At 38.6% G+C, this 12,791-nt stretch overlaps 1 protein-coding gene across 1 annotated transcript; it reads right to left on the bottom strand.

Annotated features, from left to right (window-relative positions):
• Positions 1 to 5,603: 5,603 nt before the first annotated feature.
• On the bottom strand, positions 5,604 to 6,629 carry TAAR8 (trace amine associated receptor 8). Its single transcript, XM_019966988.2, has one exon. It carries the CDS (start codon positions 6,627 to 6,629, stop codon positions 5,604 to 5,606), a length of 1,026 nt encoding a protein of 341 aa, XP_019822547.2.
• Between the last annotated feature and the right edge of the window lie 6,162 nt (positions 6,630 to 12,791).

The raw sequence follows: 12,791 nt of genomic DNA, 5'->3' as shown, positions 1-12,791 counted from the left end.
TTGCAAGTCTGAAGTGTTAGGAAAATAATCCTACTTATTCCTCATTTCAACCAAAGCAATCAAAATAGAATAGATGTTCTAAAGAGGTATTTCAAGTTTCTCTTATTCACAACTTGATTTTTTATTATATGGAAATTTTAAATTTTGAAACATGATGTTAAGAGAAAAATAGGAAGAAGAAAATGAGCATTGAAAATAATAGGGAGGTGAGCATGAAGGGTGAAAATACAAAAAAAAATGTATTCACCAGAAGACTGGGAAATGGAAAAGTAAAAAATCTTAGCAGTAAGAAAAGATGACCAACGTGCTTTTGGAAACACATTTCTAGGAGATGGTTGAGGAAACTCACTTTAAACAATGTTTGTTTCATTAAATTTGAGGAACAACTTTTCTCAAATTTGAAATTATATCCTACACTATATTCTATGCCATTAAAAATGGAAATTTTTTAAACTAAATTTCCTCATTTTAATTTCTTATCCAGAAAACAAATTTATATTGATAAACTTTTTAATCTTGACCAGTTATATTAAGTTTTATTTCTCCCCTAAACCAAGGGTAAAGAAAGGAATTTAAAGCTGAATTTTAAAAATCCAATCCAATAAATTTATTGTAAATTTGAATGATTACTGTGTATATATTTAATATGATTATTGATGTGTTTGGGTTTAAATGGATTGTATTATTGTTTTTTCTAATAATCAAATTTTTTTCTTTGTTCTTTAAGCCTTCTTGACTTATTTTAATTAAATTTTGTTATTATTCAATCATTCCCAGCTATGAAATTATAAATATCACTTTTATCATTCTGTTGGTAGGTACCTAAGAATTTCAATATGTACTGTTGATTAATTAAATTCTTCCATAAATTCATAATTTTATGAATTCCAAGCAGTGCAAAAAATTTCCAGGAGTCACAGCTAAATATTTAAACTTATTATCTCCCCCAAGTCTTTTGATAAATGTTGTCATTTATTTTATTTAAATAATTTAATTTAAATTTAATTAAATCCCAAAAGATTTAATTAAATCCCAAAAGACATTTATTTTAGTTTAGCATGTATTAAGTTTTCTCTTCTTTATACTTTGTGATATTCTTCATTATTTCCTACCTTTCAGTGTTTCCTCTGGAATTGGTTTTCTTCTCCATGGAGAACTTGCTTTAGTTTCTTTGTGTGTGATGGTGTGCTGGCAATGAATACTCACTTTTTTCCAACTAAAAAATATTTTTATTTTATGTTGCCTTCAGCTTTGAATGGTGTGTCTGATACTACCTCCAGAATTCAAAGTTTTCAGTCATTTTATATGATGTGAGCTGGAAGCAGACATCTTTCTTATAGAATTTTTTTTTTTTTTTTTTTGGCTGTGCCTCTCCCCATGGAAGATTTCCCCCTATCAGGGATCAGACCCATGCTCCCTGCAGTGGAAACTCAGAACCTTAACCACTGGACTGCCAGTGAAGCCCTTGTGTAGGATTTTTAAAAAACATAACAGGAAAGTTTTCTTAGGGGACATATATGGTATAATTCAAAGTCACAGAGTGCTTTTCCACCTCAAGTAAATTAAACAATTGTGGGAAATATATGTCTATAATCTCTATTTGTATGGCAAGCAAAGGCATTTGGTGTCCAGAACTTGTTTCTCAATAATATCAAGGCAGACTTAAATTTTTTTTAGTCATATCGTCTGTAAATGATGATACACTAATTTTTAATTTTTGAATTTCCATGTCTATTTATATGGCTTGTCTAATTGTATTAACTAGTACTTACAGCATTTATAAAATGTGATAACATTGGACCATTTTGTCTTTATCTGAACCTTAAAAATTGTGCTCCTAAAATTTTACCTCTGAGTATGTGTTGAATTTCAGTGATAGATATATTTTTACCATGTTAACATGGAAACAATGAGCAATCAAAACTTTGCATAGAACTTAGGGAAGATCCAGGAACTTCATTCAAATGCTCAGTATTAACATGGCCTGTGTCTTTGTTCTTTCTCTCTTGGGTATAATATAATAGACAATATAATAGATTCATCCCTACCTACTAATGAATTTGTCTGGAATCATGCTGCCAACTCTAATTTAGTCATCTAAGACCAAGGAGGTTATAATGTGGTGTCAATACCATCAAGGCATTGTAAGTTTTTATTAGAAAGCCATGATAGGCATATTTGGGATAGTCATATTGAGAAAAGACTATCATGAAGTGTATGACAGAATCTGCTCTTATTTTCTTTTGTTGTATTCCACATACTCACTTCATGTTCAAGTGAATTTCATATTTAGAATTACATTGAGATTTTGGTGTCATTTGTAACAATATAATATTTTGCTTACTCATAGAACAAACTTTAAAAAGTTTACTTTTCCTTTGGCTTGTCATATACATTATCTATAATTTAATTTAGTAACAGTGCAATTCTCTATGACATTTATTGAATGGAGATATCAGTTCAGTTCAGTCGCTCAGTCATGTCTGACTCTGCAACCTCATGAACCGCAGTACGCCAGGCCTCCCTGTCCATCACCAACTCCCGGAGTCCACCCAAACCCATGTCCATTGAGTCGGTGATGCCATCCAGCCATCTCATCCTCCATCATCCTCTTCTCCTCCGAACTATAATATGATCCAACTCTTTCACTTAATTTTTTCTATTGTCCTCTATACTCTAAAAATAGGGAACATTATATCTTTTCTTAAAAATCTGCTACAGCTAATCTAATTTATTAAGGATAGGAAGTGATAGCATGAAAATGTATTTATTGTTACCAACCCACTCATCTATTTTTTGTAGATTGTCTTTCTCTTTTCCCAAGCCCAGGCTTCCACTTCAGGAAATTAATCCCACAATCCAAAATAGCTTTCACACTCCAATCTGCCTATACAAGTTGAAACATGCTTGAAGACACCTCAAAAGTTCTTTCTACTCAAAAATAAGGCCTCTTTAACAATATTTTAAGTCCTCATTAATAATTTTTAACAAATTAAAGCCATGGGACCACATGTGGGTGAGAAGACAATGTTATAGGAAAGACCAATACCAAGTGCCAATCTGGTAATGACAACTAGTCCTCTGCTTACAGGATTTAACATCTATGGTACTCTTCTAAGCCTCAAAAATATAATTGAAAATTCATTGTCCATATTACCTACAAAACACTAGACAAAATACATTTTTTTTATCCTTAGCCATCCTTGACACAGGTATTTGCATATAATTAATGTTCAGAATTTATTTGATAACAATGAAAAGCCTCAGTGAAAACCAAAGAGAAAAAATTACTTCAACCATTTTAACTGAAATAACAGCACAGAACAATCCAAAAAAAAAAAGGCTTATATACCAGTATTTTATTATAACTTAGTTTCATTATACAAAATATTCCGGAAATGCATTCCAAAAACTCTTATTGAATCAATAGTGTAAAATATTCCAGAGATCAACATGTAAACTTACAGCACACATTGTTTGTACTCTCATTAATATAAAAATTTTTGTAAAAAGCATAAAATTCTTGACCCTACAATATCCCAGAGAAGTAAATACAGACTACATTTAGGTGAGAAAACTGCTGAGAATAAATAAGGATGTGAATTACACTTTACCTTCCAGCGAGAAAAATTGGTGCAGAAATTGTCACTGTTAGTGATAATTGCTTTCACATGCAGATTTTACATTAGCTAATGATCATTATGCCAGTCTTTCTGTGGTACAATTTTCCCACAATTTTCTACTTCTGCATAATGTCTGTAAGTAATATCTGATTCCAAAACAGAATTACTGCTTCCACAATACGGCAAGTGAACATTCCAAGATTCTGCACAGCCATTAAGCAGGAGAGGCTTACCTGCTGCTCCAAAAGCTCCAGGAAGGTACAGAGGAGTTAGAGATACAGACACTTGTGTGTGTGTGTTAAGTCCCTTCAGTTGTGTCCCACTCTTTGACACCCTATGAATTGTAGCCCACCTGTGGGGTATGGCTACTGTCCATGGGATTTTCCACCAAGAATACCGGAATGAGTTGCCATGCCCTTCTCCAGGGGATCTTCCAAACCAAGGAACTGAACCTGCGTCTTATATCTCCTGCACTGCAGGTGGGTTCTTTATCACTAGCGCCATCTAGGAAGCCTTATGTAATGTTATTGAGTCTGGACTGTCTGATATGGGCTGAATCAGGTCCCCTCATCCCTAATTCACATGTTGAAGTCCTAATTCCCAGTATTAAGCAGTATAACTGTATTTGGAGACAAGATCTTTGGAAAGGTAATTAAGTTAAAATGAGTTCTTAAGGATGAGCCCTAATCCAACATGACTGGTATTCTTAGAAAAGAAGATCAGGACGCAGACTCTCATGTAGCAAGGACCATGAGAGAACACAGAGAGAAGACAGCCATCTGCAGTCCAAGGAGAGGGGTCCTCAAAAGAAACAAACTGCTGACACATTGATCTTGGAATTCTAACCTCTAAAACTAGGAGAAAATAATTTCTGTTGATTAAACCTCTCCATCTGTTGATACTTTGTCATGACAACCCTAGTAACATAATATAATGTTGCAAAAGACTGAGAAAAAAGAACAATTGAAAGCTATATGAAAGTTGAGCATAAATGAGAAAATTATTACAGATTTGACAATGAAAAATGAGATTCAGGATTCAATGATATGGAAAGAGACAAGTGCATGTGGTAAGAGCATGTGCAGAGTGTTGAGACAGATAACACGGGTAAAACACTTTATCATTTATTATTTAGTGCAATAAATATCTTTACAATGTAAATATCTTTACATTTTATGATTAAAACACCTGCCTGAAAATTTGTTCCTGGCTAACTTGAAAAAAAAAAAATATTTCCCCAATTTTGAAAGGCTTTATTCATTTTTTGTATCTAATTTCATCATAAATTCATAATTTTAAAAATAGCCCTAATCACTTCATGGGAAATAGATGGGCAAACAGTGGAAACAGTGTCAGACTTTATTTTTTTAGGCTCCAAAATCACTGCAGATGGTGACTGCAACCATGAAATTAAAAGACGCTTTCTCCTTGGAAGGAAAGTTATGACCAACCTAAACAGCATATTAAAAGGCAGAGACATTACTTTGCCAACAAAGGTCCGTCTAGTCAAGGCTATGGTTTTTCCAGTAGTCATACATGGATGTGAAAGTTGGACTATAAAGAAAGCTGAACACCGAAGAATTGATGCTTTTGAAATGTGGTGTTAGAGAAGATTCTTGAGAGTCCCTTGCACTGCAAGGAGATCCAACCAGTCCATTCTAAAGGAGATCAGCCCTGAGATTTCTTTGGAAGGAATGATGCTAAAACTGAAACTCCAGTACTTTGGCCACCTCATGTGAAGAGCTGACTCATTGGAAAAGACTCTGATGATGGGAGGGATTGGGGGCAGGAGGAGAAGGGGACGACAGAGGATGAGATGGCTGGATGGCATCATCAACTTGATGGACGTGAGTCTGAGTGAACTCCAGGAGTTGATGATGGACAGGGAGGCCTGGCGTGCTGCGATTTATGGGGTCGCAAAGAGTCGGACACGACTGAGTGACTGAACTGAACTGAACTGATTCAACTTAGTGCTGTCATTCATTCTAAAAATAAACTAATGGTTGATGAACTACCATTTAAAAGTCCCCCAGTTAAAATGACTTTCATGGCTTTCCTAAACCAAGGGTAAAATAAAGCATAAATCAAAGGGTTCATGGCTGAGTTATAATAGGCACCCCAACAGCAAATCTCATAAATATAGGCAGGGGTTATGAAACCCATAAAGGCATCAATTAATATATCAATTGTATATGGTAACCATGAAATCATAAATGCTACTACTGTGACCCCCAGGGTTTTAGCCGCTTTTCTCTCTCTCTTGGCCACTCTGGATTTATAGCTCTGTGATTCTGCTTTGCTGCCAGTATTTTCAATTTTTAGAGCTTGTTGTTTAGCTACAATAAAAATCTTACCATAAAGAATTACCATAATGAGGGAAGGTATAAAAAATATGAGAACGCTTATCAAAACCCATCCTTGATTTATAACAATTTGACAACCGCCTACACAGTTGAGAGCACTTACTAATTCCTCCATCCCATCGTCACTGACACCTGTGTAGAACACAGCTCCGCTGTACACAATGGGCAGGATCCAGGAGATGCTGATGCATACTCCTGACACAGACACCGTGAACTTGGTGGGATAGACCAGGGGGTCAGTAACAGCAATGTACCTGTCGATGGAGATGAAGCACAAGTGGAAGAGAGAAGAGTAACAAAATGCCACATCACAGGAACTGTGAAGGGCACAAAATCTGGCTCCAAAGTACCAGCAGTTCTCCACGGACCTGACCATGCTGAAGGGCATCACGGTCACTCCCACCAGAAAGTCCGCGCAGGCCAGAGAGGCGATCAAGAAATTGGCTGGCGAATGCAGCTGCTTGAAGTGAAGAACTGACATCATCACCAAGAAGTTTCCAAAGATAGCCAATAAAGACCCAAAGCCAAACACTGTGTACAGAATCACCCGAGATGCAGGTGAGTAGGAAGATTTAATACAAGATCTGTTCACATTCTCATAGCAGAACTGCACGGTATCAGGTTGGGAAAGATTGCTGGTCATGGTTCTGCAGTTGGATGCTTGCTTTTTTTCTGCCCTTTGGAAAAAATGGTTCAATCCTGAAAATTAAATAAATAAAACTGCATACTTGAATAGTGCTTTTTAAAACTTCCTCATATTACATCTATGTTCCATTTTTTTATGTAAAGAAATTAAAAGAATTTTTAAAATTCTGAAATTTAGTCCTTCTGTGTTTATATAATTATTTCTCTGTATCTAAATCTCATAGGTAGTTAACTTTAAGCAAATCTACTATGGTTATTCAGAAATCACATTATCTGAATAATTGAAGAAATTTAATTTAAATACCTGGCCCTTTACACCTGTGAACTTCTTCCTTGCAAAGGATAATCACATGCAACAATTGCACATTTAAAAAGTCACCTCTCAATGGACCTCAGCCTTCATGTTGTCTGAAACGTTAACATCTAGGGTGCTTTAGAAAGCCAGCCAATAAACTTTGCCCATTATAAATTCCTCACAAGCAATCCCTGTAGTGTAAGGTGTGACTGATGAAAAGAAACTTACTTTTGTTGATTATAATTAAAAAGTTTTTCGGCAAAACATATTTCTCTGTGCCCTTTTACTTTATCAGAACACGATTTTCACATTCAAGAAATCGATTTTAATTCAACTGTTCCAAAATAGCCTCATTCTGTATTTGGCAATAATGTTACCTATTCCCTATTTATAAGACTGGCTGCACAATTTGCAGGATCTGGGACAAAATAACAATCTGGAGATCTTTGTTCAAAAATATGAAAAATAGTGCCCTCACATTCACAAGTTTTTTCCCCTTCTCTGCAGTTTCTCTCGACTTGCCAAGATTATTTGATTTTTGCTGTGGAATGCCTCACTCTCTTGGACGTGGAGATATTAGCAGGTCAAGTGCAGGTCCTCATAGGTGCCTGGAGACCCTGTTCTGCAACTCAGTGGCCCCCCCCACTGCCAGGCTCCCCCTCCCACCAACCACTGAAACAATAGTCCAGGCTCTGTTTGGGGTGAGGAAGCTGAGCCAGGCATCTACCCTTCTCCTGGGCCTGCTGCTTCAACCAAAGACAGACAGACAACCCCCTGGGACTGCAGCCTCCACATCAGGACCCACACCGTGCATGAATTGGGGTAGGTGAGGGGCTTGGCCCGCTGAGTCTCTACTGGAACGTGCTGTGGCCCTACCAACCTGAGATGGGATGACACCTGCCATGCATGCCTACAGTGAGACTGCTGGAGTGCGCACCTGACCACAGCCTTCCCGACATCACGTCCAGTCCTCGCACAGGGTGGAAAAGGAATGGTGGTGGTAGTAGGTCAGAGTAAGGAAGGAGACACTGGACTGGGCCCAAAGAGCCAGGGGGTGAGGAGCAGGTGGATGATCCCAGGGAGAAAGGGATATAATGGGAGACAATCACAGGTATTGTGATTCCAGGTTCCAAGACCCTGCACATGCTCCATCGTCCCTTCCAACTTCACATACAAATTCAAGTCAAAGATAAAATTATTACAAGTTCCAAAACTGCAGCTGCTGCTGCTGCTAAGTCGCTTCAGTCGTGTCTGACTCTGCAATCCCTGAAACAGCAGCCCACCAGGCTCCCCCATCCCTGGGATTCTCCAAGCAAGAATACTGGAGTGGGTTGCCATTTCCTTCTCCAATGCATGAAAGTGAAAAGCGAAAGTGAAGTCATTCAGTCGTGTCCGACTCTGAGCGACCCCATGGACTGCAGCCTACCAGGCTCCTCCATCCATGGGATTTTCCAGGCAAGAGTACTGGAGTGGGGTGCCAACCTGATAGCAGGGTTCAGTGCTGCTGGACTAGTGGCAACCTATGGAAGGGCCCTGTCTGATTCGCTTCTGAAATTAAATTATCTCTTTGTAACAGCAACTAAATGAAGCAAAGAATGTCAAGCGGAGGCAACTGCCAAACTATCTGATGGGACAATTGGGAGCTGAGGGCCAGGCCGTTCTGATGGTAGTATACTTTCTGGACACAGAATTTTGCCCTTCGAGTATGAACAGGAAATCAGAGAATTACAGAGGCTGACTAAAGACTGTAAAGTGTTAATCACTCAGTCTTGTCCAACTTTTTGGGACCCCATGGACTGTAGCCCACCAGGCTCTGCTGTCCATGGAATTCTCCAGGCAAAAATACTGGAGTGGCTGTGGTACTGTATTAATGTACTTTTCAAGGTACTGTATTGTAAGATTAAAGATGTTTTCTTTATTTTTTGTGCTTGTGTTTGTTTGCCTTCTTTGTATTATTTCTGTGGAAAGTATTATAAACCTATTACATTACAGTACTATATAACCAATTATGTTAGTTGGGTACCTAGGCTAACTTCATTGGACTTAAACAAATTGGACTTACGAATATGCTCTTAGAACAGAACTTGTTTCTGTGTAGGAGATTCATTGTAATTGTATCCCTCATCTAAAATAAAAAGGAAAACTGATGTGTTTGTCTACAGAAAGAAAAAAAAGAATACTTGGTCGGTAGCCATTCCCTTTTCTAGGGGATCTTCCTGACCCAGGAATTGAACCCCAGTCTCTTGCATTGCAGGCAGATTCATTACCACCTGAGTGGTACCATTCTGAGTACCATTCTGAGCCACCCCATTAAAGTATTTGAAGTCTGAGGAGAAAAGTTACCTTTGATCCTTTAAAGCAAATAGGAAGCAACCCTACAAAACAAATAAGTGATGAAGAATTTTTTCCTTCACATTATGTTTAATACTTAAAAATTAAAGCATAATCTGCCATTGAGGATAAAAATAGTGAAAATAGCTTGATATGAAAATGAAACAGATATTAAAGATATTCATGAAAACAATTACTCAGTTAATGGTCAACCGAATTCTTCTGGGTAGTGCAACCTTTTCTTCACTCTCAATTCTCAAACCTAACTTGTTTTCACCCACTCTTATTCAGTAACCTTGCCCCCCTATTATCTGACAATATAACATACAGAATTTAAAGACTGAGAGGATGTAAAGATTTGGGGTGCATAATGGAAGCAGGAATCAAGGATGATTCCCAGGTGTTTAGCTTGCCAAAAAGAAAGATACAGTATGTAGTACAAAAAGTACATTTGAGGGGATGATGATGGATTAAGTTGGGATTGGGTAAAAGAACATAAAACTGAGGTTCTTCAGTGAGTAGGTTAGCCTGCATACTTTTAGCTCAGGAAAAAAATTGTGCCTGATATGATCATGTGGGATTCCTCAGCATACTGGTGTTTTTATGGGCATATGAGTATATGTGATAGCCTGTTATACACCTGCCATAAAGCTTAGGATATATCTGCTACTCAGTAAGCATACAAAAAAGATCTCACAACCCAGATAATCACGATGGTGTGATCATTCACCTAGAGCCAGACATCCTGGAAACCAAAGTCAACTGGGCCTTATAAAGCATCACTATGAACAAAGCTAGTGGCGGTGGTGGAATTCCAGTTGAGCTACTTCAAATCCTAAAAGATGATGCTGTTCAAGTGCTGCACTCAATAACGCCAGCAAATTTGGAAAACTCAGCAGTGGCCACACAACTGGAAAAGGTCACTTTTCATTCCAGTCCCAGAGAAAAGCAATGCTGAAGAATGCTCAAACTATCACACAATTGCACTCATCTCACACACTAGTAAACTAATGCTCAAAATTCTCCAAGCCAAATTTCAGCATTACGTGAACCGAACTTCCAGATGTTCAAGCTGGTTTTAGAAAAGGCAGAGGAACCAGAGATCAAATTGCCAACATCTGTTGGAAATCATTGAAAAAGCAAGAGAGTTCCAGAAAAACATCTACTTCTTCTTTATTGACTACACCAAAGCCTTTGACTATGTGGATCAAAACAAATTGTGGAAAATTCTTCAAGAGATGGGAATACCAATTCACCTGATCTGCCTCATGAAAAATCTGTATGCAGGTCAAGAAGCAACAGTTAGAACTGGACATGGAACAGCAGATTGGGTCCAAATTGGGAAAGGAGTACATCAAGGCTGTATATTGTCACCCTGCTTATTTAACTTATATGCAGAGTTCAGTTCAGTTCAGTCACTCAGTCGTGTCCGACTCTTTGTGACCTTATGAATCGCAGCACGCCAGGCCTCCCTGTCCATCATCAACTCCCGGAGTTCACTCAAACTCACATCCATCAAGTCGGTGATGTCATCCAGCTATCTCATCCTCTGTCGTCCCCTTCTCCTCCTGCCCCCAATCCCTCCCAGCATCAGAGTCTTTTTCAATGAGTCAACTCTTCGCATGAGGTGGCCAAAGTACTGGAGTTTCAGCTTTAGCATCATTCCTTCCAAAGAACACCCAGGGCTGATCTCCTTTAGAATGGACTGGTTGGATCTCCTTGCAGTCCAAGGGACTCTCAAGAGTCTTCTCCAACACCACAATTCAAAAGCATCAATTATTCGGCGCTCAGCTTTCTTCACAGTCCAAATCTCACATCCATACATGACCACTGGAAAAACCATAGCCTTGACTAGATGGACCTTTCTCGGCAAAGTAATGTCTCTGCTTTTGAATATACTATCTAGGTTGGTCACAACTTTTCTTCCAAGGAGTAAGCGTCTTTTAATTTCATGGCTGCAGTCACCATCTGCAGTGATTTTGGAGCCAAAAAAATAAAATCTGAACCTGGTCCCACTGTTTCCCCATCTATTTGCCATGAAGTGATGGGACCAGATGCCATGATCTTAGTTTTCTAAATGTTGAGTTTTAAGCCAACTTTCCACTCTCCTCTTTCACCTTCATCAAGAGGCTTTTTAGTTCCTCTTCACTTTCTGCCATAAAGGTGGTGTCATCTGCATATCTGAGGTTATTGATATTTCTCCTGGCAATCTTGATTCCAGCTTGTGCTTCATCCAGCCCAGCGTTTCTCATGATGTACTCTGCATAGAAGTTAAATAAGTAGGGTGACAATATACAGCCTTGACTTACTCCTTTTCCTGTTTGGAAATAGTCTGTTGTTCCATGTCCAGCTCTAACTGGTGCTTCCTGACCTGCATATAGGTTTCTCAAGAGGCAGGTCAGGTGGTCTTGAATTCCCATCTCTTGAAGAATTTTCCACACTTTATTGTGATCCACAAAGTCAAAGGCTTTGGCATAGTCAATAAAGCAGAAATAGATGTTTTTCTGGTACTCCCTTGCAGAAGAACCAGAGATCAAATTGCCAACATATGCAGAGTACATCATGAGAAATGCTGGGCTGGCTGAAGCACAAGCCAGAATCAAGATTGCTGGGAGAAATATCAATAACCTCAGATGTGCAGATGACACTACTCTTATGCCAGAAAATGAAGAACAAAGAGCCTCTTGATAAAAGTGAAAGAGGAGAGTGAAAAAGTTGGCTTAAAGCTCAACATTCAGAAAACTAAGATCATGGAATCTGGTCCCATCACTTCATGGCAAACAGATGGGGAAATAGTGGGAAAAGTGGCAGACTTTGTTTTGAGGGGCTCCAAAATGACTGCAGATGGTGCCTGCAACCATGAAATTAAAAGATGCTTGCTCCTTGGAAGAAATTATGACCAACCTAGACAGCATATTAAAAAGCAGAGACATTACTTTTCCAACAAAGCTTTGTCTAGTCAAAGCTATGGTTTTTCCAGTAGTCATGTATTGATGTGAGAGTTGGACTATAAAGAAAGTTGAATGCCAAAGAATTGATGCTTTTGAACTGTGATGTTGGAAAAGACTCTTGAGAGTCTCTAGGACTGCAAGGAGATCCAACCAGTCCATCCTAAAGGAAATCAGTCCTGAATCTTCATTGGAAGGACTGATGCTGAGGTTTAAACTCCAATACTTTGGCCACCTGATGCAAAGAACTGACTCACTGGAAATGACTCTGATGCTGGGAGGGATTGGGGGCAGGAGGAGAAGGGGATGACAGGGGATGAGATGGCTGGACGGCATCACCGACTCAATGGACATGAGTTTGAGTGAACTCTGGGAGTTGGTGATGGACAGGGAGGCCTGGCCTGCTGCAGTCCAAGGGGTCAGACACAATGTGTCTGACAAAATGTCGGACACAAACAAGCCACAGAATTGAACTCAACTTACCTCAGCTGAAGTTGAATGGTTCTATGAACACCTACAAGACCTTTTAGAACTAACACCCAAAAAAGATGTCCTTTACATTATAGGGGACTGGAATGCAAAATTA

Source organism: Bos indicus, chromosome 9, assembly GCF_029378745.1.
Source record: "Bos indicus isolate NIAB-ARS_2022 breed Sahiwal x Tharparkar chromosome 9, NIAB-ARS_B.indTharparkar_mat_pri_1.0, whole genome shotgun sequence".
Taxonomy (NCBI): Eukaryota; Metazoa; Chordata; class Mammalia; order Artiodactyla; family Bovidae; genus Bos; species Bos indicus.
Note: the sequence above shows the minus strand (reverse complement) of the source record. Positions and strands in the feature narration are given on the sequence as shown.

Bases quoted from the DNA above. Each gene is read 5' to 3' on its own strand.
- TAAR8 (XM_019966988.2), bottom strand. From the start codon at position 6,629: ATGACCAGCAATCTTTCCCAACCTGATACCGTGCAGTTCTGCTATGAG.